The sequence below is a fragment of the Castor canadensis genome, chromosome 8 (genome assembly GCF_047511655.1).
Source record: "Castor canadensis chromosome 8, mCasCan1.hap1v2, whole genome shotgun sequence".
In the NCBI taxonomy this organism is placed as follows: Eukaryota; Metazoa; Chordata; class Mammalia; order Rodentia; family Castoridae; genus Castor; species Castor canadensis.
In genome coordinates, this window is record NC_133393.1 from 88897472 (window position 1) to 88921294 (window position 23823).

The 23823-nt window shown below is 49.4% G+C and overlaps 2 protein-coding genes and 1 long non-coding RNA gene across 5 annotated transcripts; 2 read left to right on the forward strand and 1 right to left on the reverse strand.

The window, feature by feature from the left end:
• Nucleotides 1–1338: 1338 nt before the first annotated feature.
• Nucleotides 1339–8602, reverse strand: LOC109684052 (keratin, type II cuticular Hb1). Its single transcript, XM_020160225.2, has 9 exons — nucleotides 8179–8602; nucleotides 6224–6432; nucleotides 5589–5649; nucleotides 4681–4776; nucleotides 4013–4177; nucleotides 3646–3771; nucleotides 2611–2831; nucleotides 2406–2437; nucleotides 1339–1987 (listed from the first exon to the last, which is right to left on the reverse strand). Exons 1-9 carry the CDS (start codon nucleotides 8560–8562, stop codon nucleotides 1812–1814), a joined length of 1470 nt encoding a protein of 489 aa, XP_020015814.2. The 5' UTR covers nucleotides 8563–8602; the 3' UTR covers nucleotides 1339–1811.
• A 1627-nt stretch (nucleotides 8603–10229) lies between these two features.
• Nucleotides 10230–15672, forward strand: LOC141425759 (uncharacterized). 3 transcript variants are annotated; one of them, XR_012450846.1, is made up of 5 exons: nucleotides 10230–12302; nucleotides 12413–12700; nucleotides 13271–13474; nucleotides 14233–14377; nucleotides 15219–15672. It is a non-coding gene; the product is annotated as an uncharacterized lncRNA (long non-coding RNA). The 3 variants fall into 3 exon arrangements; XR_012450845.1 differs by having other exon boundaries at nucleotides 13349–13474; XR_012450844.1 differs by having other exon boundaries at nucleotides 13349–13474; nucleotides 14301–14377.
• A 4125-nt stretch (nucleotides 15673–19797) lies between these two features.
• Nucleotides 19798–23409, forward strand: LOC141425758 (keratin, type II microfibrillar, component 5-like). Its single transcript, XM_074083434.1, has 4 exons — nucleotides 19798–20095; nucleotides 21393–21613; nucleotides 22547–22578; nucleotides 22941–23409. The coding sequence occupies exons 1-4, from the start codon at nucleotides 19850–19852 to the stop codon at nucleotides 23114–23116; spliced, it is 675 nt and encodes a 224-aa protein (XP_073939535.1). The 5' UTR covers nucleotides 19798–19849; the 3' UTR covers nucleotides 23117–23409.
• Nucleotides 23410–23823: the final 414 nt, after the last annotated feature.

The window sequence follows — 23823 nt, forward strand, 5'->3', positions numbered from 1 at the left end:
CTTTTCTCTTGTTCCTGGTCCCCTTTTCCTATTGGCCTCAGTTGCTTTTAAGGTATCTGCTTTAGTTTCTCTGCGTTGAGGGCAACAAATCCTAGCTAATTTTTTAGGTGTCTAACCTATCCTCATATCTCCCTTGTGTGCTCTCGCTTTTATCTTGTGATCAAAGTCCAATCCCCTTGTTCTGTTTGCCCTTGATCTAATGTCCACATATGAGGGAGAACATTCGATTTTTGGTCTTTTGGGCCAGGCTAACCCCACTCAGAATTATGTTCTTCAATTCCATCCATTTACCAGCGAATGATAACATTTCGTTCTTCTTCATGGCTGCATAAAATTCCATTGTGTATAGATACCACATTTTCTTAATCCATTCGTCAGTGGTGGGGCATCTTGGCTGTTTCCATAACTTGGCTATTGTGAATAGCCACAGCACGTTCTTAATAGGGAGAAAGCCACACACGTTTGGCTGCCCCAGGCCCCGGCTTCAGGTGACCCAGCCAACTCTCATGCCAGCTGCCCACAGGCCTTGTTGGTGATGGGTGTGCTATCTTTGGACCCCCAGATGGTGTATATCTAGGTACTTGGGAGTTCTCTGAACCTGGGACTCTCTGAGGATGATGGCCATGGAGGGAGGTTTGTCTGTGTATGGGAAGGTGTTCCAGAGCCTAGGTCCTGGTGGGGGCTCTTTGCCTGGATCCTTGGGCAGAGGAATGGGCTGGGCTGTGTCTGAATCCCTGGGGAGAGAAGGCAGAGGAGGATATCTGTGTGTTATGCTTAGGCTTCCTGGGGGTGTTGCAACATGTCAGAATCTCCAACCTGGGGTTTGTTGTCTGTCACTGTTTGGGGGCTTTGTGTCAGGACAGCAGCACATCTGATGGGTCCTGGGGAAATGACAGGAGGTCTCTCTTGGAGTTGGGACCTCCAAGTACAGTGGTGGTAGTATAGGGGGTTAAGAAAGCTGGGGGATTAAGAGAGCATCAGGACATGTAGGTTTTGGGAGACATCTATATATTTGATCCCATGGCAGGAAATTTTGAGCTAGGGGCAGGTTGTGGGGGTGGAGGAAGCAGACCAATGGTGTCACAGCAGCTGCAAGTGATAAGGTCCCCTACTGGGCATGTCAGGAGATCCAGGCCCTTTTCCTCCTGGATAGAGTTCTTCCTGCTGTCCTCCAGATCCTCCTCCTGGTTCTGTGTGTCTGGCTTTGGGGGCGCCTGGCCCATCCCTATGCACTGCAGCATGTAGTGTGTACAGGGAAGTGGCAGGCTGAGAACAGTTCCTCTGGACAGTGTAACATGGACAGCAAGGCCAAGCCGGCAGTAAAAAGAGCACATCATATGTGACTGTGAGCTTTATTGGAACATAAAGATCAAGCAAGAGGGAGGAGAGGGAGCCCAGGCAGGGGGCTTGGCCCCCTGGAAACTGAAAGGCAGTCTATCAGCATAGCTGGATTTGGAAGGTGGAGGAGGCAGAGTGCACAAGAGCCCTGGGACCAATCTGTTCCTCAGAATCCCTATTAGGAAGTGGATCTTTGCCAGGACAGCAAGGATACTGGTCATTTAGACACTTGGGGATGGGCAAATGCTACCAGACCTGCGTCCCAAGACCCCAGCCTTTCCTAGAAGAGACAAGTGCTGATGGAGAGGTGAGACAGGTGCACGGCAGTGTGGACAGGTCAGGCAGCAGGTGCCTGCAGCCCTTCCGCCTCAAGTCTGGAGATCCGCGGGGCCTCGGGAGCGCCACGGAGGCGGGGACTGTGGCTGGGGAGCGGCATTTTACAAAGCGGGGTGGAGGGACGGCGATTCCGGGCGTTATGCGAATCGTACAGAGCGAACGCTGCCACTGCCCTGGCCGCAGGGCGCGCACAAGCCGGTGTTCACTGCTATGTTGCCGCTGCACGGGGCACTGCAGGTGCTGCCTGTCACCGGCCGGGAGCCCGACACGCAAAGGTCCCCGCATACGACCCCGCCCCGGGAGCTGCTGACACCTGCGGGAAGAGGAGAGGTTTAGCCCCCGTGCGAGGTGGCCTTGGCGACCCCTATCTGCTGTCCAGAGCTCCCCTGATCTAGCTCTGGGGTCGGCTTCTCTCCTCTCCTGGGCTCCTTCTTGTGTAACCTCAGGCCTGCCCCAGGCAGAAACAGCCACTGGAATTATCCTACTCTCACCACCCGCCCCCCACATCTGTGAGCTGAGGCTACCGCTGGCTTCCTGTTTTGTAAATAAAGTTTAAGAGGAATCCAGTCATACTTAATATTGTCTATGGCTGTGGCTGCTTTCACGTTATGATAGAGTTGAATAGTTGAGACTGCTTGGCCTAAAATATTTACTGTCTGACCTTTTAAGAAAACCTTTGCCCATTGGGACCCCAAGCCATTATTTCAGAACCCACGGTGGAGATTACTTACATACATTCACAGCACCAATGCCCTCACACAACCTTAAGGGGAGAAAAACAGACAAAAATTATTTGGGGAAGGCAAATTCCCCCCACTAAGTAATGTTGATGCAAATTAGATGCAAATAATATGCAAGCACACTCCTGGGCTCTGGAAGCACTGCTGAACTACTTGGGAGAATGAAGAGGTAGTCTGCCCACAGGTGCGGCCTCACCTCTGCTCCTCGCCCTCCAGCAGGCGCCTGTAGGTGGCGATCTCGATGTCCAGGCCCAGTTTGGAGTTCATCACCTCCTGGTACTCCTTCAGCAGGCAGGCCATGTCCTGCTTGGCCTTCTGCAGGGCGCTCTCCAGCTCGGCCAGCTTGCAGCGGGCATCAGTGAGGGCTGCCTCGCCCTGCTGCTCTGACTGGGTCACCGCGGCCTCCAGCTTGGTGTTCTTGGGAGATAGGAGAAGGTTATTAAGGTCACCCTGCTCTGTGCCCAAGGTCTGGATATCAGGAGGGACCTTACTCATTTGTTAGGTCAGGGCAAATTAGGGCTCCCAGAGAATGATGGCATAGTGTCTTAAAATTTTTTGACATTTCATATAACAATCCAGATTCCTGGCTTTTGAAAGATAAGAGGGTCTGGCCACGCTAGACCTATGTGTCCTTATGACCTGCTTCCATTGGTTCTGGTTAGCTCTCTGCCCTTTGTGCTTTCCACTTGGCTCCAGTTCCTCCCTGTCACACCCCAGTGCCTTAGATATAGCCTGCTGCACTCCTTGACTAGTCTCTGTTGACATCTAAGTGTGTGATCACTGACCTGGAACGCTGAACCAGAGAGGTCAAGGCTCTCCCAAATCACATGGCCAGTGCGTGGCAGCACTAGTGTGAGAGGCCAGCTTTCCTATACTTAATCCCAGTGCTATTTCCTCTGTCTCAGTCTATCTCTGACCAGGAAAGCTACCTCATTGCCTCCATAGTGGTTGCCTGTCTCCATTCATACAGAATGAGGCCATTTTCCATCTGGAGACTAAACTGATTATTATGTTTGCTCCTCTTCCCACACATTGGCAAGAAGACTAACTTACCTCTCACTCTCCTATTTTTTCCTTTTTTGGTAGTACTGGCGTTTGAACTCAGGGCCTGATGCTTGCTAGGCAGGTGCTCTTACTGCTTGAGCCACTCTGCCAGCCCAAGTAACCTAACTTAAATCCCTCTGTTGCTGGTCAACCCCACTCTTTCTGCGTTGAGCATTGGGCTCTGTACCTGGCACTTGGCGTTCTCGATCTCGGCTGTCAGCCTCTGGATGATGCGATTCAGCTCGTTGATCTCCTCCCTGGTGCGGCGCAGGGTCTCTCCATGCCTGATCACTGTGGCCTTTATCTCCTCACACTGGGGGGAGGCAGAGATGCCATGAGCCTCAGCCTGGGATGTCCCACCACTCAGGACACCGTGGTTGATGGATCGTACAGTACAGTGCTCAGCCTGTGCAATCACACGAGGCAGCTCTGCCCTGCCACCCCAACCTGAGAGCTGCTGGCTCTTGTCTTACCATCCTTAGGGATCAGTATCCACAGGAAAAAAGAAGCCTTCTCCAATGGACACCTCACATCCCTGCACTGCCGTGTCTCACCTTGGTGCGGTACCAGGACTCAGCCTCTGCCCGGCTGCGGCTGGCAATATCATCATACTGAGCCTTGATCTCAGCGACAATGCAGTCCATGTTCAGGTCCCGGCTGTTGTCCATCTTGACGATGACTGAGGTGTCTGAGATGTGGGCATGGAGAACGCGGATCTCCTGCAGGGAGTGGTGGTGTGGAAGCGCTTCTTAGTCCATTGGCCCCACCCTCAGCAGCCCACCTTCTCACAGTCCCTGACTGTCCCCTTCCCTCACTTCCTTCCACAGCTTCACTGTCCAAAGGCTGTCCTCTCTATCATAGTTTTCCCCCTCATTCCTGGGACCTCAATGTTCCTCATGCCCAGAGCCCTGGGAACTGAGAGGAGGAGGCAGAGAGAGTCCATGTCTGAAGCCAGCTGCCTGATTTCTCTCAGGGCCTCCAACTTGATCCTTTGGGTCTAAAAGCAGGATCTACCTATGTGTGATGATCGTCACTAGAGTAACTAGGAACTCCCCTTGGAAGACCAAGTCTTTCTTCTGACAGTGAACCTGCCTCAGGACTTGTAATTGCTCTGTCCCTCCCCCTCTCCCACTCTGCCATAGGGTTCAGAAACCAAATGGTGACCACTCCTTCCCAAGATCTCATATCCTCCTTGCTGGCCCCCTGCTCCGTGTCCCCTCACCTCCTCATACAGGCGCCGCAGGAAGTCGATCTCCTGGGTCAGCGCCTCTGCATTGGCCTCCAGGTCAGACTTGCGCAGGTAGACACAGTCCACGTCCTGAAGGAGAAAGACAGATGAGGAGTCTCACTGGGAGGCAACCCAGACTTCTCCTCCCCTGAGAGCTCTCCTTAGATGGTCATCCCAGGGCCTGGTGTCATGGTGTAGGCCACCTGCTTTACACAGTTGGGCGATCAGGGACAGGTGCCGGGAGGGAGTAGATTCCGGGGTTTCCAGGCCCGTTCTTGGGCACACTGGGATGATTCCTCTAAGTCCACATCGGTGCTATCCCCACCAACTGGGTCCTTCCTAATGCTTCCCTCTTCCTCTACTCTGATCTCGAGAGCAGAATCCACATCCATAGTCAGAAGAAGAGGGTTCAGGGACTCATCGGCCCCTCTGAACCAGTGCAACGAAAAGCAAGACCTCTGTGCCCCATGTGCTCACAATGCTCCCTGTCTTCCTCTCACTGAGAGTCCACCTGTTACTACTTGTAGAGTCAGATTTACAGGGTGAAGGACACTGGGTGTTGTTCACACCAGTGTTTCCCAGCTGCGGCTGACGTGAGGATGCAGCTACCCTTAGTATTCACCTGCTCACTCCCACCTGTGTATCGAATGCCCATCTATGCTAGGCACGGGGCTGAGGGTGGTGGGCAGCCGGTGGTCCAATGGACAGGGGAGAACACTTCCCTTATTGGGGCTCTGACGTCAGGTGCTACTCAGAGAGCTTGGGAGCATTTGGGGAAAGGAAGACGGGTACAGGTGGGCTGTGTGATTCTGGGGAGCCGCTTAGCCTTTCAGAATTGCTGAGCGCCCCGTGTTGCCTCTGCCCTTGGTTCTGATTTGGGGGAGCATTCTGAGGCCACTAACCTTTTTCAGGGCTACGAATTCATTCTCAGCTGTGGCCCTTAGTGCCACTTCTTCTTCATATCTGGAGACAAAGGACACAGAACTCAGGAACAAAGAGATTAAAGGCCCAGACAAACACGTCACCAGAACCGGACCTTTTAGAGTAGCCGTAGTATCAAAACAGCCTTGAACCAGAAGGAGCATGGTCCATCCCCATCCTCTGGGCACCCAAATCAACCACATCACCTGAAGCTCTTCTTGTCTCAGGGATTCTCATTGCCAATGTGGATCAAAAGCCTCCTCTGCTTCTGGACTCTAACTCCCTGGCAGGCAGGAACCCTGCCTTGGTTCTAGTACCCATCTTTTTCTCTCCTTACTTTCTTACCCTTTCACCACACAGTGCTTGGATCACCAAGAGATGCTCAATGAATGGTTGATGAATTAATGAAATAAACTTATAATGATGAGGTCACTGGAGCAGCTCAGAATCTCTACAGTCTTTAAACTCCCAGCCCAGAAAAGAAATTTTCTGCCACAGAGGCTTATTTTCACTCTTCTTCCTGCTGGGAAGTTCCTCTTGTGGTCTAACCCAAATCCATCCTGCTTTTACTTAATCCCCTTTTATTCCTCCAAATTCTCTTCCCCACTACACTCACTTCTTCTTATAGCCTTCCAGAACCTCCTGCACGTGATTGAGCTCTGAGGCCAGCCTCCCACTGTCAGCCTCCACACACTCAGCCTCCCGCCTTAGTGTCTCGATGTAGCCCTCGAACAGTGGCTCCAGGTTGCTCTCGCAGCACTTGCGGTTCTGGTAGAACTGCCATTTGGTCTCCAGCAGCTTGTTCTGCTGCTCCAGGAAGCGCACCTGGGGTGGAACAGGAGCAAAAGTCTGTGGGAGGAGCCACCATCCCTCACCCTCCTTAGAGAATAGGCAGATCAAGGTATAGCAGCAGGATGTGTGGAGGCTTTGATGGGTGCCATGATACCTACTAAGCCCTCCTGGCTGAGGATGCACCTGGAGAATCTTGTTTCAAAATGGCTTGCTCAGGCCCAAGTGATGGCCTGGATGGGATGAGAGAGAAACTGAGAGGCCTATGGGCGGTGCTGGGTTACCGTTGAGGGGGGTGGGCAGTAGGGGTGGAGGGTAGTGACAATCAGAGAAGGCTTCCTGGAGGAAAGGACTGTGCTGTGAAAGGAAGAAGAGGAGGGAAGTCTTTCATCATGAGCTCCCTCAGGCCAGGCCTATGGCTTATTTGTGGATGTGGCTCCGAGCTTGGTGAGCAGTTGTTGAAGGGTCAAGATAGGAAGGAATACCTTGGTAGGTGAACTGAGAGGTGAGGCTCTCCTCTGGGGTCTGCAGAGGAGTGGGGGAGTCTGGGATGTGGTGCTAGGGACCTGCACTCATGTCAGACACTGTCTTACCTTGCTGAAGTTCAGACAGGCAATATGGATGGGGAAGGTTTTAGAAAACAGGAAAATAAGCCCAGCCACCCTTTACTGGAAGTCATTCATGCTTAAGTGCCACAATGGCAGCTGACAGGAAGGATGGTAGCAAACAAGACCAGCCCCTCACTGCCAGGTTTCCAGACCTCTACATTTTAGTTGAGATGCCTCCGGCCTTTAGCCCTGGGCTCCTCCACCAACACTGCTGGGAATTGCTAGGCTGGAACTTCCAGAAATGGGAAGTAGGGGTTGTTGATAATTGTAGGTGGTCTTGGCTGATAGGGTCTCATGGCTGCCTTTGCCACATCTTCCCTTTCAAAGTCATGGTCAGCTCACACACTGTACCACACACAGCCCTGGTAGGGAGAAGGCTGGGGCAGAGAGAGGAAGTCACTGTCCAGTGCTGCATAGGGAATCAGTGGAGGGCTGGATGTGCAGCTCAGGTCACCTACTCCTGGGCCAGGGCTCCTTCTGCACTCCATTCCTGGGCTACCTTTCCAGGATGAGATGGACCACCCCTGCTGGAAGGAATGGCCCCCAGCTTTGGACTCTCTTGCCCCAGCATCCTGGGCCCAGAGTCCTGCTCTGGCTCTCTGTTTGTGGGCCTGGGGCCGGCCCTTACCCTATCCCCACCACCTTTCTCTTCTGTGTGCACCAGCAGCAGTTATCAAATACCCATCCTTCTCAGGCTAATTTCAGAACTTTGCCATTCCCTTCTGTTGTGTTCCTCATGCTTTATCTGTAAACAGATGCCTGAACATTTTCATGTACAGTTAAAGGGGTAACTTCCCATCACCACCAGAGTTGTAATACCAGTCTCACCAGGCATGCATAAAAGGAGTTCACAGCTCATTTGGTTCTAACTGAAACTTGTTCTACACAGCTCTGAGCCTGAGGTTCCCTCTCTCCATGAAAAGTGGGAAGGAAGCAAGTATTATATGCCAAAAGTATTAGCACCCAGTGGGATTTTCTCCTTCTACTTTTAAGGATTGAAACACACACGAAAGGACTTGGATTTCTCATCAGATTGTTCAATGCTATTTAATGCCATGGGTCGGCCATACCTAAAATTATGGCCCCATTCTGCATTTCTAAAGTCTGGCTTGGGGGATTCCCATCTCTTCCCAGAGCCCCCAGGTTCAGGAAAGGCATGATCCAGGACACCCACCTTGTCGATGAAGGCAGCAAATCTGCTGTTGAGACACTTGATCTGCTCCTTCTCCTCGTGCTTCACGCACTGCGCATTGGCGTCGATCTCCAGGTTGAGGGGCGTGAGCAGACTCTCATTGACCGACACGGTGGTGATGCAGGGTGGGGTGGGTCCGCACACACCGCCGGAGCGGTACCCGAAGCTGCGCCCGCAGGAGCCAGCGCGGAAGGCCCCGCAGACGCTGCGGCTGCCGAAGCCTCCAGGGAGGCCGCGGTAGCAGGAGATGCCGCGGTAGGGGGCGGCGGTGATGCAGCAGCGGCCGGGCCGGGGCCCGCAGGCCGAGGCGCAGCTGAAGGCGCGCAGCCCGCAAGGGGCGCCAAGGCGGGAGGAGAGGCAGGACATGGTGCGGCGATCAGGCGGCGGCCAGGCTGACCCCGAAGCCCGCGCTGCGTCTTATATGGCGGCCCGCGGGCCCCGGGAGGAGCTCGCCTCTCAGGCGTTTACGAGCTTGGAGGGCTCGGCCCTCGCGCCTCGCTGAGCTCTGAATCAAAGCGGGTCGGGCTGCACGGCCGCCCCCATAAAACGGCTTTATGGGGCCGAGAAGCGCCTGGTCAGCTCGTGCGCTGTGGGCACCATGGGCGGAACCCTTATGCCCCTCTGCTAGGACTCCGCCGGGGTAGCGCTGGATTATTGGCTAGTGCCCAGGTTGGCTACTGGACACACCCGGCCCCTATTTGCCACCCCCCTCCACACACACACGCCCTGCCTGCCGGGAAGCTTTGGTCTTGGTTATCTGTGCATGTCTGCACTTTGTAGGGACCAATGTGTGCGCGTGTGCTGAGGGCCCTGGGCCTCTGAAGCCATAGTCAAGTTCACGTTGTGACCTTGGACGGGTGAATAACCTTTCAGAATTTCAGTTTTCTTTTCTTTTTTTTTTTTTTCATTTTTCTTTTATTATTCATATGTGCATACAAGGCTTGGTTTATTTCTCCCCCCTGCCCCCACCCCCTCCCTTACCACCCACTCCACCCCCTCCCGCTCCCCCCTCAATACCCAGCAGAAACTATTTTGCCCTTATCTCTAATTTTGTTGTAGAGAGAGTATAAGCAATAATAGGAAGGAACAAGGGGTTTTGCTGGTTGAGATAAAGATAGCTATACAGGGCATTGACTCACATTGATTTCCTGTGCGTGGGTGTTACCTTCTAGGTTAATTCTTTTTGATCTAACCTTTTCTCTAGTACCTGGTCCCCTTTTCCTATTGGCCTCAGTTGCTTTAAGGTATCTGCTTTAGTTTCTCTGCATTAAGGGCAACAAATGCTAGTTAGTTTTTTAGGTGTCTTATCTATCCTCACCCCTCCCTTGTGTGCTCTCGCTTTTATCATGTGCTCATAGTCCAATCCCATTGTTGTGTTTGCCCTTGATCTAATGTCCCTATACACTAACAATGAGCAAACGGAAAAAGAATGTATGAAAACAATTCCATTTACAATAGCCTCAAAAAAAATCAAATACCTAGGTGTAAACCTAACAAAAGATGTGAAAGACCTCTACAAGGAAAACTATACACTTCTGAAGAAAGAGATTGAGGAAGACTATAGAAAGTGGAGAGATCTCCCATGCTCATGGATTGGTAGAATCAACATAGTAAAAATGTCTATACTCCCAAAAGTAATCTACATGTTTAATGCAATTCCCATCAAAATTCCAATGACATTCATCAAAGAGATTGAAAAATCTACTGTTAAATTTATATGGAAACACAAGAGGCCACGAATAGCCAAGGCAATACTCAGTCAAAAGAACAATGCAGGAGGTATTACAATACCTGACTTCCAACTATATTACAAAGCAATAACAATAAAAACAGCATGGTACTGGCACAAAAACAGACATGAAGACCAGTGGAACAGAATAGAGGATCCAGATATGAAGCCACACAACTATGAGCAACTTATCTTTGACAAAGGAGCTAAAAATATACGATGGAGAAATAGCAGCCTCTTCAACAAAAACTGCTGGGAAAACTGGTTAGCAGTCTGCAAAAAACTGAAACTAGATCCATGTATATCACCCTATACCAAGATTAACTCAAAATGGATCAAGGATCTTAAAATCAGACCCCAAACTCTTAAGTTGATACAAGAAAGAGTAGGAAATACTCTGGAGTTAGTAGGTATAGGTAAGAACTTTCTCAGTTTTCTTACATGCAAAATAGGGATAAAAGCACCCATTCCAGAGTTGCTTGGAGGATCTAATGAGATAATAAATCCCAAAGCACTTAGGGCCCTTCCTAACATTACTAAGAGCTCCATAAATGTTTGCTTGTTTATTTATTCTACTGTTATTAATTTGTCATTTCCCCTGTGTCCCTTTGGGCAAAAACTTTCTCTTTTCTCTTTCTTTTTTTTGGGGGGGGTACTGGGGTTTGAACTCAGGGCCTACAGCTTAAGCCACTCCACTAGCCCTTTTTATGTGATGGCTTTTTTGAGATAGGATCTCACAAAAAATTTGCCCCAGCTGGCTTCAAATTTTGATCCTCCTGATCTCTGCCTTCTGAATAGCTAGAATTACAGGGGTGATCCACCAGTGCCCAGGCTTCTTTTCTCCTTCTTGGAACTGAAGTCCTCTCTCCTCTCCTAGAAAGTGTTCCCCCACCCCTATTCGCACCTAGCAATTGCTCCTATAACTTCTTCACTCAGCTTGTGAGGAAAAGGGGCTTATATTGATGGAGTGCCAAAAATGTGCCTAGCACTGTGTGGAGGGCTTTTAAATACATTTTTCCACCTAAGTTCCAAAGCAGACTTCTCAGTTGTGTCCATTTATCTGATTAGGAAGGTGAGCTCAGAGTGATCCAGTGAGTTGTTTAAGATGGAAGGCTCCATAGAGGAGTAAAGTTAGAATGTCAAGGAAAACTCCAGCCTTCCTTTGCTCTGGTCTCTCTCTGGGGAAGGCAGATTCTTCTTGGAGGAAGGAGCTCCTAGGCTCTGAGCTCTCAGAGAAATCGAACTGATCCAAAGCCTTTCCCTCAACTGATGCCATAGCTGTCATAAAGGAGGTTAATGGTGTGTCCAGTTATTGGCACAGGAAACCAGAGTGTGTGCTCAGCAGCCAGCATTAAAGACACTCACAAGTCGCCTTAAGCTTCCTTTAATTTTAAACATGAGTTATTATTGTGCCTACAGTAATTAAATCTTGGAACTCCAAGGTCATCATGGCCAGCCCTGGCTTAAGGCTGTCTGGCATCTTGTTTCTATTTCTTTTCTTTTCTTTTCTTCACGGGTTTGAACTCAGGGCTTCATGCTTTCTAGGCAGGTGCTCTACCATTTTAACCACTCCACCAGCCCAACTAGTGTCTTTTTCTTTCTGGCATCTCATTTCTAAGGAGTATCCCATTGCTGCCTCTGCTGTCTTTTCCACACTCTCTGAAGGGGCTAAAGGAAGTGCCAAATGGGAGCAGCCAAGCACACTGACCTTAGAAACCTCTTCCTTCACCACCTTCCTCTTGTTGTTAATAGCTTCATGGGCAGGGACAGGAAGACACAAGGAAAGCAGAGACACTGAAATGTCATCTTAGAGCCTTTCCCCATTTCCTTATGAACTTCTCAGGATAGGGGCCAAATTCCTATTTCTCCATCTGTCCACTATCCATCTCTCTCTCCATCCATCCATCCATCTGTCTATCCTTCCGCCCATTCTCCATCCTGTAACCTCTTCTGAGCACTTAGTCTGCTCCATAATTGTGCTAGATACTAAGATAAATGATACCACCTGGCTGCACAGTTCACACAGACTGGTTCCCATTGTGAGTTTCACCCATTTCCCTGGGTCCAAGTTGAGGCAAATTATTTATTCTATTAAAACAATAACAAGACCAAGATCTTTAAATGAGTAATCTATTCACGTTAGGAGGCATTAAAATTCTCCTGTGGCTGTGGCTGAGGGATGCTTCAGACCTTGGGGGAGGAAGAGGGATGGGAGGATCTTTTAGACATCCTGGAGAGAAATATGACTTCTCAGGTCTGTCACTGGCCAAACCACTGAATATTTTCCCTTGTTCCAAACCTTCTTCCCTTCTGTAGGAATGAAGACGTTGTCCCTCTGAGGACAACAGATGACAATGAGCAGGTTATTATCAAGCAGGTAAGTGGGCACACCTTGGGAACCTGGCAGGCCCTATCCAAAAAAAGGCGTTTCCTCCTCATACTCCGGTAGATCCATGAGACAAGAATTCCCTGGTTCTTCCTTTACAGAAAGGCCCAGAGAGATGGAGGAATTCTTCAAGGTCACACACTACATTCTGCTGGATTTAGAGGGAGAGCTTAGTTTTCCAGCCTCCAACTTCTGTATCTATTCCTATGGTTTGTTTTGCAAGCTGGGAGTGGGACTGGGGTAAGGGAATCCCCTGGAAAACCCCTGCAACAGCAAGGGTGCTCCAGGTTCCTGTGTTTCCAGGTTAACTGTGCCTATCCGCTCAAGGGGAGACCTGGAGGCCAAAGCCTGTGGATGAAATCAGCTTCCTAAAGGACTTATGTGAGGAGGTGAGCACTAGACAAGTTGGACATTCGTCACCCCGCTGCTCCTCTGTCCCAGGCTAGCCTGTTTACACAGGAAACAGTAGTCTGGTGGCCTGAGGGGATCTGGTAATTCTGTGTACGCCTGTGTGTATGTGCTTAGAGGAAGGGTGTGCAGTATTCTACTTGGCTCTGAATGGTATATGTGAGGTGAATGTCTGTTGGCTTCACAGGAGATCTGTGTTCTTCAAGCCCATGTCTTAGACACCTCAGTTATCGTTAAAATAGATAATAGCTAACATGATGACATTGGCACCACGGCCAGGCTGAGGCCTGGCTGCAGCAACGTCAGTGGCACAGGGCACCCCATCCCTAGACATGGAAGTGGGAGAGCTGTGAGGTTTCTATTAGCAAGACTTTTTTGTCTAGAGAAACTGCACTCTCTTCAGACAAGTGGGCCACATGCAAGAGAATAGCAGACATTTCTCTCAGGGGACACCAACAGGGCAGGTATACAAGAGTTTGCATGTTGTGGACATACTGGGGGACGTTGTTCAAGGTATTGCCTGTGTCATTGGTACCCTTTTGGTTGTATAGGGTTCAGCTTGCAAGGCTGTCTATGGTGGTCCTTGAATGTCCCATCCTGAGACTCATGGCATCTCTGCCTCCCCCCAGTGTGAGGAGGTAAAGGCCACAGTGATCTGGCACAGAGAGACCCTTCGCTGCACCAGGGAGGAGATCAACGAGCTGAACCAGGTTACCCAGAGGCTGACAGCTGAGATGGAGAATGCCAAGTGCCAGGTATGGCACATCTGTGCCCAAGGCCAGAGGGGCCTGCCCACTCAAAGGCTACAGGAGGCGATGAACTCCAAGCAGGGCCTGGACATGGAGATCACCACTTACAGTAGTAGGGAGAGAAGCAGAGGCAGTGGTGCAGCACAATTGGGCCCTGAGTCTCATTTGCATAGACCATGCCCCATTACCCAGCAGCCAGTACTTCTCCTCTGGTCTGGGGACCCTTCAGGGCCCCTTCCTGCTCTCTGCTCCTTTTCCAATAGGCTCTTTGTATGATTTCATGGGTAGGTGGTTTGCTTGTAAATGTGCAACAACTGGTGACAACTGGCTCTCAGTGAGGAGAAAAGGAGGGATTTATAGCATTTGCTGACTTCAGAGGTGACAGTATTTCCTGTGTAGCTAGTTTCAGGCAACCACTGTGGCTCCATGTCAGTTTGACTAGAAATGGTAGGAAAGGCTCTTGTGGGCTGGTGGGGAGAAGGTTCTGGAACATCATTTGTTAGGGGCCAGGATAGAAAGGGCCTCAAAATGAAAGGAAAAATAGAAAGATCCCTTCCTTTTAGAGTGGCAAGAATAAGCCTTAGGGAACCTGGAGGGTTCAAGGTCACACAGCATATCTATGAGAGGCCCTGTGCATCCCATTGCATTTCTGAGGCCATTTCCCAGAATGCTCTGGGTGAGCCTGCTCTTTGTGCTCTTTGGGGGACAGCGCTGGGGAGATGTTGGGCCTTGGGGATGCTAGACCCTAGACCTTTTCTCCCCAGCCTTCTGGGAGGGCTTAAGTGACTCCTCATGTGACTGACTGGTGACGTGATTCTGGCATCATCTTCAGGGATTACTGCCCAGAGCTGATGCTGACCTTTCTCTCCTGTGCCAGGCTGTGTGAAGGCATTGGTGCTGAGAATATGTGTGAGTAATTCTGAAGGGAGACGCTGGACCTGGAAAGTGGGAAAAACTTTTTAGGTCTGTGGAAAGACATAGGAAGAAGTGGTTCTGTTCATTTACAGACACACAGGTACCAAGAGGGGGTTGACTGCCAAGCCTCCCTCCAGACCTCATACCCTTGTCAGTCTTATTTTCCTCACGTAGAAAGCTCCTATTTTCATCCTATTCAGACACCTTTGTCCAAGTTCAAGGTATTAAAACACTTTCCCAGATTAAAGCAGGTATTTCATCAGCTTGCTTGTCCCCAAAGGAGGTTGTCCTGAGATTAGTCATCGTGAAAGAACAGATTAAAATAGATTGAAGCTGGGTGCAGTGGCTCACATCTGTAATCCCAGCTACTTGGGAGATGGAAAATGGGAGCACCACAGTTTGAGGCTAGCCAAGCCCCCCTCAATCCCCAAATAAGTTGGGTGTGGTGGCTCATGCCTGTAATCCCAGCTATGTGGGAGATGTAGGTAGGAGGATCACTGTCTAAGGCCAGCTGGACAAAAAGTACAAGACCATATCTGAAAAATAGCTACAGCAAAAAGGGCTGGAGGCATGGTCCTGAGTTCAAACTTTAGTATTATCAAAGAAAAAAAAGGGAAGAGAGTGGGCGCAAACCAGAAGATCAACTTCCTGCCAGTAAGGGTGACCCAGACAGAAAGCAGGGAAACCCATGCCATTTTCACCTGCGGACAGAAGAGTGCTTGCAGACCTCTGGTGCTGTTGGGTGGCAGGAAGGGAGTTCTGGTTGGAGTGGAGCTCTTTGGGACCAGCTTCCCATGCCGGCCAAAGGTTTTAATTTATCCTTGTTCTTGTGCAGGGCAAGTTGTTCATGCGGACCTCTCTGCCACCATCCCTGTGGCATCAGCTCCCATGGCATGGGAGCCTGAAGCAGCAGCTACAGGAAGCACTAAGTTGGCAGGGCCCCTGCCTTCTCACCCCTAGGGGTCCAAGCTGGTCTTTCTGCCCACAGACTGCCTGCAGCCTGGCAGCAGGGTGGAGTGGCTTGATCTTCCCTGGACACATCCTCCCCACCTTTACTTGTCACTCCTTGAGGTGTGGGGATCCCTCCTCAGTGTCTTCTACCAGCCCTGGGTGCAAAAGGCTATTGAAAGGAGTGTCAGGTACCCTATAGCCCGTGGACATTCCCTGTGAACCCAGGAAGAGGGCTGTCCCTTACTCCTACCTTCCCCTTTCCTGCTTTCTCACTCCTCCCTTCCTTTCTCCAGTCCTCTTTTCCTCCTTGCTGTCTGTGGTTAAAATAAAGTCATCGAGTTCACTGTGATGCATGTTATCCTTTCTGTCCCTTATTTCAGGCTTGGAGGGGCTGGGTGGGATCCCCAGAAGATGTGTGCCAGCTCTGTATTTTGTGAGTGCAGGGCCGGGGGCACTGCGGAGGGCTGCTCTGAGGGCTTGGGCTCCTTGCTGGCAAGTGACTGGCACTCAGCTGCTGGTGGTAGGCATTGAATGGTGGGAAGAGAATGAGTGAATTCCTCTTGGAGGTTTCTGATGGCCCACAGGGCATTTCTGCTTGAATAGTGCACTGATATTCAGAGTTCAGAATACCCTAAAATCATCCCATCATTTCCTTCTCTACTGACAACCTTTGCTCACAAGAGATTGTCAATTACTTCTTTGAAAAATGCTGCCACAAACTTGTTTTTCTTGCAATAGTTCAGACTAGGAGCTCTAAAAAAACTTTCTTGGCTTACGTCATCTGAAATTCTGGATAATAAATACTACTGTTTGCTTATTTTGAGATAGGATCCTTGATCTTTCAATCCTCCTGCCTCAGCCTCCAGAATGCTGGGATTGTAAGTGTTCACCACAATACTTGGTTGGCTTGGATAATAAGCTTTTGAATATACATTTTATTAATTTATCTATGGTAGTACTGGGGTTTGAACTCAGGGCCTCATGGTTTTTAGGCAGGTGCTCTACCACTTGAGGCACTTCCCTAGCTTTTTTTTGCTTTCTTTTTGGTTAAGATCTTGCATTTTTGCCCAGGCCACCTTTGCACCACAAAAATCCTTCTACCTACAGCCTGGATAGCCTATATGTATTATTTATCAGAGCTTATATATGTAAATATATATAAATTTTTATGTAAACTTTATATTTATGTACATATATAAACTCTAATTTGATAAATAACAGCAGAACTTTGATGTAACAAGTTTTATATATTTGTAATATACCCATACACGTAAAACTTTGAGAAAGGGTATAATAGTTCCTGTCTGTAATCACAGATACTCAGGAGGCAGAGGCAGGAGGATTTTATGTTGGAGGCTAGCCAAGGCAAAATCAGTAAGATCCTATCTAAAAAATGAAACAAAACTAACTAACAAAGGGCTGGGTGTGTAGCTCAAGTGGTAGAGGCCCTGGGTTTATTCCCCAAAACAAACAGCATCAAGAAAAACCTGACTTTGATGTACAACAGAGGTGTAGGCAGATCAGTTGGGAAAGGACCCCCTCCCTGGATTGGTTTTCCACGTGGAAAAAATAAAATGGGATCCCTGTCTAATATTATACATAAAATAAATTCTAAACAAATTGCTAAGTGCTAAAGACAAAGCTTTAAAATCTGCAAACTTGAAGCTGATATCTATGGGACATATAAGTGGCAAAGTAGCAATACCCGGAAATATAAAGAACACTTGTAATCCCAACCGAGTAAGGATAATGCTGGAGACGGGGCGGCAGAGTAGAGCAGGGGGCAAGGATGGAGGAGAGCAGAGACACAACAGCTCCAGTGATCCCCCCAGTAAAATATTATGAACCCTAGAGGGGACATCCCAGATACCTATAACTGAATAAAAAAGCAAGCTCCAGCTGGGTGTGGTGGTGCACACCTGTGATCTGAGCGCTCAGGAGGCTCAGATCACCTCCTCTTGAGGCAAGAGGATTGAGAGTTTGAGGCTAATCTGGGATAAATAGTGAGACCCTGTCTCAAAAAACAAGAAACAAGGGAATTACCGCACAACTGCAGAGAAGCCATTACCTCTGGGGTGAGGGACAGCTTGGGGAAGGAGCAATTCAGTAACTTACTAATAACTACTTATATTGTCTTGGGATTGGTGGGTGTGTTTGTGGATACTTTATTTGCATTATATTATAATTAAATAACAAAACTCAAAAGCAAGATGCTATTTATAAATAATGAGCCTAAAAGGTTAGGAATTGAATTAGAAGTGAAAAAATGTGCTAAGGTCATTGGTAGAAGTTCAGAGTGCTTTATTCACAGGCAGGGTGAATAAGTTTTCATGAAACTTAGTTTATGTGTGTGTATGTAAGTAAGTAGTGATTCATATATCATTTTGAGTTGTGGTTAAAAAAATAAGGTTGACAGACAATAGCTCAAAGACCCTCCTGCTGAAGTAGCTTAGCAGGTATGTCCAAAAATGTTCACAGCAGTGTTTCTTGCAACAAAAACCACATATGTACTAACCATAGGAAAATGGATAAATAACCATATGGTGAAATACTATATAACAACGAAAATGAACAAAACTACAAGCGTCAAAAGAGATGGATCTCAAATTACAGCTCATAGACACATAGCAACAGTGCAATCTATTTGAGTAGAGGTTGAGGTAGGCACAACTAAACAATAGTTTAGGGATACACAGTTAATAAAACAATAAAGAAAGGCAAGAGAATGAGTAGCATAAAAATGAAGGGTAGAAAGTACGACCACCTCTGGCTAGTCCGTCTGAGTTTAATCCTGCCTTGTCCACCTACATGCTGAGTGACTTTGGGCCAGTTGCTTGAAACTCTCTGTGTCTCAGTTTCCTTATTAATAAAATCACCATCAAATTGCTCTGTAAAAAAAAAAAAAAAAAAAAATGAAGGGTAGTGCTTACTTTGGGATAGGGAAGGGCCAGAATGGGATGGTGTTGGGATCAGCAAGGGTCCCCCAGGGAGCTTTGAGGGTACTGGTGGGCCCAAAAGGATTTGTTTCAATTATTAAATGGGCATCAGAGATGCTCTTTTGCATGTATGACAAATTATAAAACAAAAGGAAAATGCTGCAGGTGGCTTATGTGCTGGTCTCTGCTCAGCCTTCTGGCTTAGAGTCAAATCACCCCAGCTTTCCTACCGACTCTGGGAGCTGCCATTCCCAGCCCAGTTTCTCACCCTCCTGTCCATCTCCCAGGATGATTTTCCAAAATGATATCTTACATTAAGCCACTGTCCTGCTCAAGCCTCTCTGTAGCTGCCCACTGTCCCCTCCTTTTTTTTTGTAGTGCTGGGACTTGAACTCTCAGGGCCTACACCTTGAGCCACTCCACCAGCCCTTTTCTGTTATTTTTTTTGGGGGGGGGGTGAGGATAGAATTTCATGAACTATTTGCCTGGGCTGGCTTTGAACCACAATCCTCCTGATCTCTGCCTCCTGAGTAGCTAGGATTACAAGGGGGAGCCATCAGCGCCCGGCCATTGTCCCTGCCTTAAACCCAAATTTCTCAGCTCCATATTCCTCCTGCTGACTGAAGTAGCCTTCACCCTCTTCCACTTTCCCACTTGCATGCATGCATGCACTTCCAAGATTCCTGCATGGGCTCTCAGTATCACCTCCTTCCATTCCCTGCCTGTAGACCTCCATTTGGAATTCTGCAGTTGTAACAAGTAAGGTCACAATGCCTGTGGAAGGAGAGGCCACAGAAGCAAGGATTCTGGGAGTATCTTAGACTGAAGCTGGGCTTCAGTGCTCAAGAGAAGCTTAGAGGAGACTGTAGCTCCTTTCATTATGGTGAGACTTGTCCACTGACTCCTTGGTCATATGGGGATGAGGGGTCTTGGACTATACCCAGACCTGCTGGACCCCTTCAGGCTGGGTCTCAGCTTTGGGTTAACAAAGCTGAGACAGCAGATGTTTATGGGAGATGATGCTTTTCAGTGTTTCTATCCAACCCTCCCATTTTCCTCTCTTTCTCTCCCTCCCTCTCTCCCTTCTTCCTCTCTCTCTGCAGTGCTGGGGATTGAATCCAGTACCTTACATATGCTAGGCTAGTGTTCTACCACTGAGCTACATGGTGGTGCATGCCTGTAATCCAAGCTATTCAAGAGTTGGAGGCAGGAGGATTGCCAATTTGAGGCCAGTTAGGTCAAAGAAAGCCAGACCCTATCTCAGAAACGAAATACAAACAAAAGAGCTGGGGTATGGCTCAAGTGACAGAGCACTTGCCTAGCTAGTGGGAGGCCCTGGGTTTAGTCCCCAACACCGCAAAAACCATTGGATGTTATTAAATGCTTTTCACATTAACTTCCATGGCTACCTGTGGTAAATTACACTAATTGATCCCACAGAGTTTATGTAATACCTCATCCTAGGGTCATGCCCCGTCCCCCAGTAGCAAATCATTGCTCATGTGCCCAGGCCTGGCCAGGCAAACACAGTGCCTTCTCCCAAAACCTCTTGGGAAAGACGATCAGCTGTATCTCACAGATGGAGAATGGTTGCCCAGAGAAGCAAGGTGATCTGCATCCTGGAACAACAGGTGGCTGGGTGGTCTTTGGAGTTATTTTGTCCTTGTCTGCTCCTCTCCCTCCCTGTCCCCTATGTGAGGAGATAAAGGCAACTGTGCAGAAACATAGGCAGAGCCTGGGACACAGCAAGGAGGATCTAAACAAACTTAACCAGGCCATCCAGCGACTGACTGTGGATGTGGAGGTGGACGGTGCTAAGACTCAGGTAAGGTATGCAAGTGAGGGTGGCAGAGGAGTGATGGCGGGAGGACCGGACTTATCACAGTTATTCTAGACACCCCCTTTTATCCCCTGGAATAGTGGATGCCTAAGCATACCGGGGTAAGACTGCATGTGTACGTAATGATTTAGCTTGCTGGGGGCTCTGTATGTTTTATGTGTAAACTACATGTAGGTTTATATGCATAAATACATATGCTTGCTTCTATTTTGTTATCTTTTTATATGTGTATGAACATTTCTATGTCCCTGGGTTTGTTTATTTATTTATTTATTTATTTTAGTCTTAGCATTAATTTTGAATCTATTTTCAACAATTGCAAGATTTTACTAGAAACTTCATTTGCTGAGTTCTCTTTAAAAACATGAAGAGCAGGGGCTGGAGCCATGGCTCAAGTGGTATGATGTCTGCCTAGCAAGTACAAGGCTCTGAGTTCAAACCCTACCACCAAAAGAAAAAAAGAGATCAAGCTGGGTGTGGTGGCATACACTTGTAGTCCGGGTACTCAGAGACAGAGACAGGAGGATCACAAGTTTGAGGCCAGCCTGGGATACATAGTGAGACTGTGTCTCATCAAACCAAGGCCTGGTGTGTGACGTTGGCTTTCACTTTCAGGATGTGTTTGCAACTCAGGACTCACAAGGAGAGGCCAATTCTTGTCTTTTTCCCAATTTCTTTTCCTCCAGCATCTTTGCTCTTCCCCGGTAGCCCTCTTTGCTAAGCCTGTCTGGATCTGTCACCCTGCCTCTGCTTCTGCCCCTTCTTTTCTAGCTTTCTGCAGATGCAAGTATCTCAGGCTCGAGGGCTATTCACTGAGGAGTGAGGTGTCTCTCTTGGGGATGGACTGGTTGAGGTTCTAGTGGTGTGGGACAGTGGGTGCATTGGGCATGGTGGTTCAGCTCCCACCAGCTGTGGCTGCTCTAAGACCGCAGTAGGCTGGTCTTACCAAAGCAAGTGTTTGTTATTAATACTGTTTCTAGAGATCACCCACTCCAGAGTTTTATGGGGAGAGGAGAATTTGTTCATCTCCTTATGAAACCCTAACCCCAGTATTACATACTGATCCAGGCTCATAGGAAGGAATGTCACCATGCTAGATGCAAAGCTCTCTCAGTTATTCCAGATGTCAGTTTGCCAATCTACACACACACACACACACACACACACACAGCTTCAAAAGAGGCTCACTTCTCACAACTGTGGACCTCCTTAGAAAGGTCAGGATCCTTGAGGGCAAGGAGGAAGGATGTCCTTCTGTTTTTGGTCTTCCCTTCACCCTCAGCCCTGTGAACTAGAGAAAGCCAAGGACTTAGCGACTCTGCGGGAGACGGGGGCCTCGGGCAGTGCTAAAGGCAAGCTGGCCTGGCTAGAGGCCGCCCTGCAGCGGGCCAAGCAAGACATGGCACGGCAGCTTCGTGAGTACCAGGAACTCATGATTGTCAAGCTGGGCCTGGACTTTGAGATTGCCACATACCGCAAGCTACTGGAGGGTGAGGAGAGCAGGTGAGGGATGGGAAATGGTTCAGGTGGCTGGGGACCTCCTCAGCTGAGTGGGACTGGGAGAGATCATGCTGGTATCCTGGTGTTTGTCCTACAGGTAGTTTTCCCACCATCTTACGGCCTTTTGAACAAAAAATGCCCAGCTAATGAATACCCTTGGCACCTGGGGTAGGGAGAACCATCAGGTGACTCACCCCAGTATCAGACAGCATGGGCCAGTTTGTTCATCAAGACAAAAGCCTGGCCATGGAAAGAAGGTCCCTAGTGTGAACTGTCTTCTCTACCCTCTCCTCAAGCTTGGGGATGCAGAGTTAAGTCTGGCTTTTCACTGCAGACAGCAGTGGGAGTCTGAGGGCTGCCAGTAAGCTGGGAGCACCAGAGGGCAGAATGTAGATAGCACCATGGGCAGCACATGGTATTCATTATTTCTGTAGCCTGCCCACCAAAGCCTGGGAAGGTGGCACTATCAACCCACATTACAGATGAGGCAACAGTCTCAGCGGGCAAATAACAACCTTAGGACACATGGGTAGAAAGTGATGAGTGAAGCATGAACAGTGTTCTTCAGATAATTGAGCTGTCTCCTCTGTGGTCTCCTTCAAGGGATTAATAAGCCCCTTCCTCACCTCACCTTCCAAGATCAAGTTAGGATCAGGCAAGGATAGGTCTTTTGCCTTCTCCCTCCCTCAAAAAGTCAACACCAAGGGAAAGAATTTGGGGATGGAGAAAGGGGGAGTAAAAAAAATCAACAAAAGGGAGGAGGGATTGAGTTTAAAGGTCTAGAAGGAGTTTTGACTCAAAGGCCTGTGAAAGTCTGAGAGACCCAAAGACCTTGTGGCTGAGGCTCTCTGCCATCTGGGGAGGGTTCCTGGTGTCTGTATGAATATGAAATTTAGTAGGTAGCTTTATTTACCTGCTTGCTGTTTCTCCCCACAGGCTTGGCCTGGGATTTGGGACAGGGAGCGTGGGTAAGTAAACCATAGGCACAGCTTGGGTAGATCAGAACTTCTCTCACCCCTCCCTACCCTGGCATCCCGGAAAAGGAACAAGGGATGCTTCTGTCCTGTGTCTCTGACTGCTCACTCTGTGCGCGTAGCTCGCTTTTTTAGGGGTGTGGGTGGTGGGGATGTTGTTTCTTTTCTTAGGGGTGATTCTTTGTGTGTGTTGGGGAGGAGGGGTCTGTGTACCTACTCTTTTGGGGGAGTTTGTACAACAGTCTCATGGTGTGGTCTGTGGAGATCTGTCTCCTAGAGAAGCCTGTTGCGGGTCTCCTGAGCGGCGCGGGTGGGACGGGAGGACTTTCCTCCAACCCACACCACTCTCTGCTCAGCCCTGAGCAGCCCTCCTGCCCGCGGGCCGGGCTCAGCCTCGGACCCCACCCGCCTGCTGGTGTCTGGAAGCGGCTCCGGCGCCCTGGACACGAGCGCCCCCGGCGGCGGCTGCGCGCTCTGCGGCTGCCCGGGCTGTGTCGGGGGCTCCGGCTGCAGCGGCTCCCGCGGATGTTGAACCGTTTCCGCCCGGCTCCAGTAACTCCCGATTCTGTCCCAAAGACTTGGCCCTCTTGTCCCCTGGAGCTGGTATCACCTTACCTCTCCTTCTTGTCCCCCCCAACCCCCACCCCAGAACGTAAAGTCTGGGAGAGGAGCTTACAGAGAACCTTGAGAGACCCGTCCCCAATGCTGAGATAGTGGACGTTGGTGCCATCGGGTAACGTGGCCTGCGACTTACCTGGACCCAGCACCCCGCCCCTCTCAACTACCCCCACCCCTCTTTTCCTCCCTTGCAATAAAAAGTTCTGCAGTGGCTGAGCTGTCTGGCTATTTGAATTTGGATTTCAGGCCGTTCCTACAGCACAGACCAAGGTGGTCCGTTGGGGGGCAATACCAGGAAGCAACCCCCACTAGTGGTGTGTGGGTCCACGCGACTTAAGTTTTGAGTGACTTGTTATTGTAGATGGGGAGGGTACGTTAGCCTGGGCTGACATTCATCCATCCTCTCCTTCACTCTTCAAAGATTTGTTTAATGGCCTCTTAGGGTCCTATCTGGTACATGGCCCTGGGGATGTGACAGTGAGAAAGACACTCTCTGGAGATGACTTCCTGCATGGAGAGGCAGGCGTAAGCAAGGGAACAGACCAAAAAGAGGAGGGAGAGGGAGGGCTGGGAGGAGGGTTCATCTTTTATCCTGACAGGCACTTGAGGCTAGGCTCTGAA

What these genes read in the sequence shown, in the direction of transcription:
- LOC141425758 (XM_074083434.1), top strand. Translation starts at nt 19,850, where the DNA reads ATGGAGAATGGTTGCCCAGAGAAGCAAGGTGATCTGCATCCTGGAACA. An exon ending in CTGGAGGGTGAGGAGAGCAG is followed by an intron (nt 21,614 to 22,546) that starts GTGAGGGATGGG and finishes TTCTCCCCACAG; the next exon opens with GCTTGGCCTGGGATTTGGGA. An exon ending in ATTTGGGACAGGGAGCGTGG is followed by an intron (nt 22,579 to 22,940) that starts GTAAGTAAACCA and finishes CTCTCTGCTCAG; the next exon opens with CCCTGAGCAGCCCTCCTGCC.
- LOC109684052 (XM_020160225.2), bottom strand. Translation starts at nt 8,562, where the DNA reads ATGTCCTGCCTCTCCTCCCGCCTTGGCGCCCCTTGCGGGCTGCGCGCC. An exon ending in TCGAGAACGCCAAGTGCCAG is followed by an intron (nt 2,832 to 3,645) that starts GTACAGAGCCCA and finishes CTATCTCCCAAG; the next exon opens with AACACCAAGCTGGAGGCCGC. An exon ending in CTGGAGGGCGAGGAGCAGAG is followed by an intron (nt 2,438 to 2,610) that starts GTGAGGCCGCAC and finishes TCTCCCCTTAAG; the next exon opens with GTTGTGTGAGGGCATTGGTG.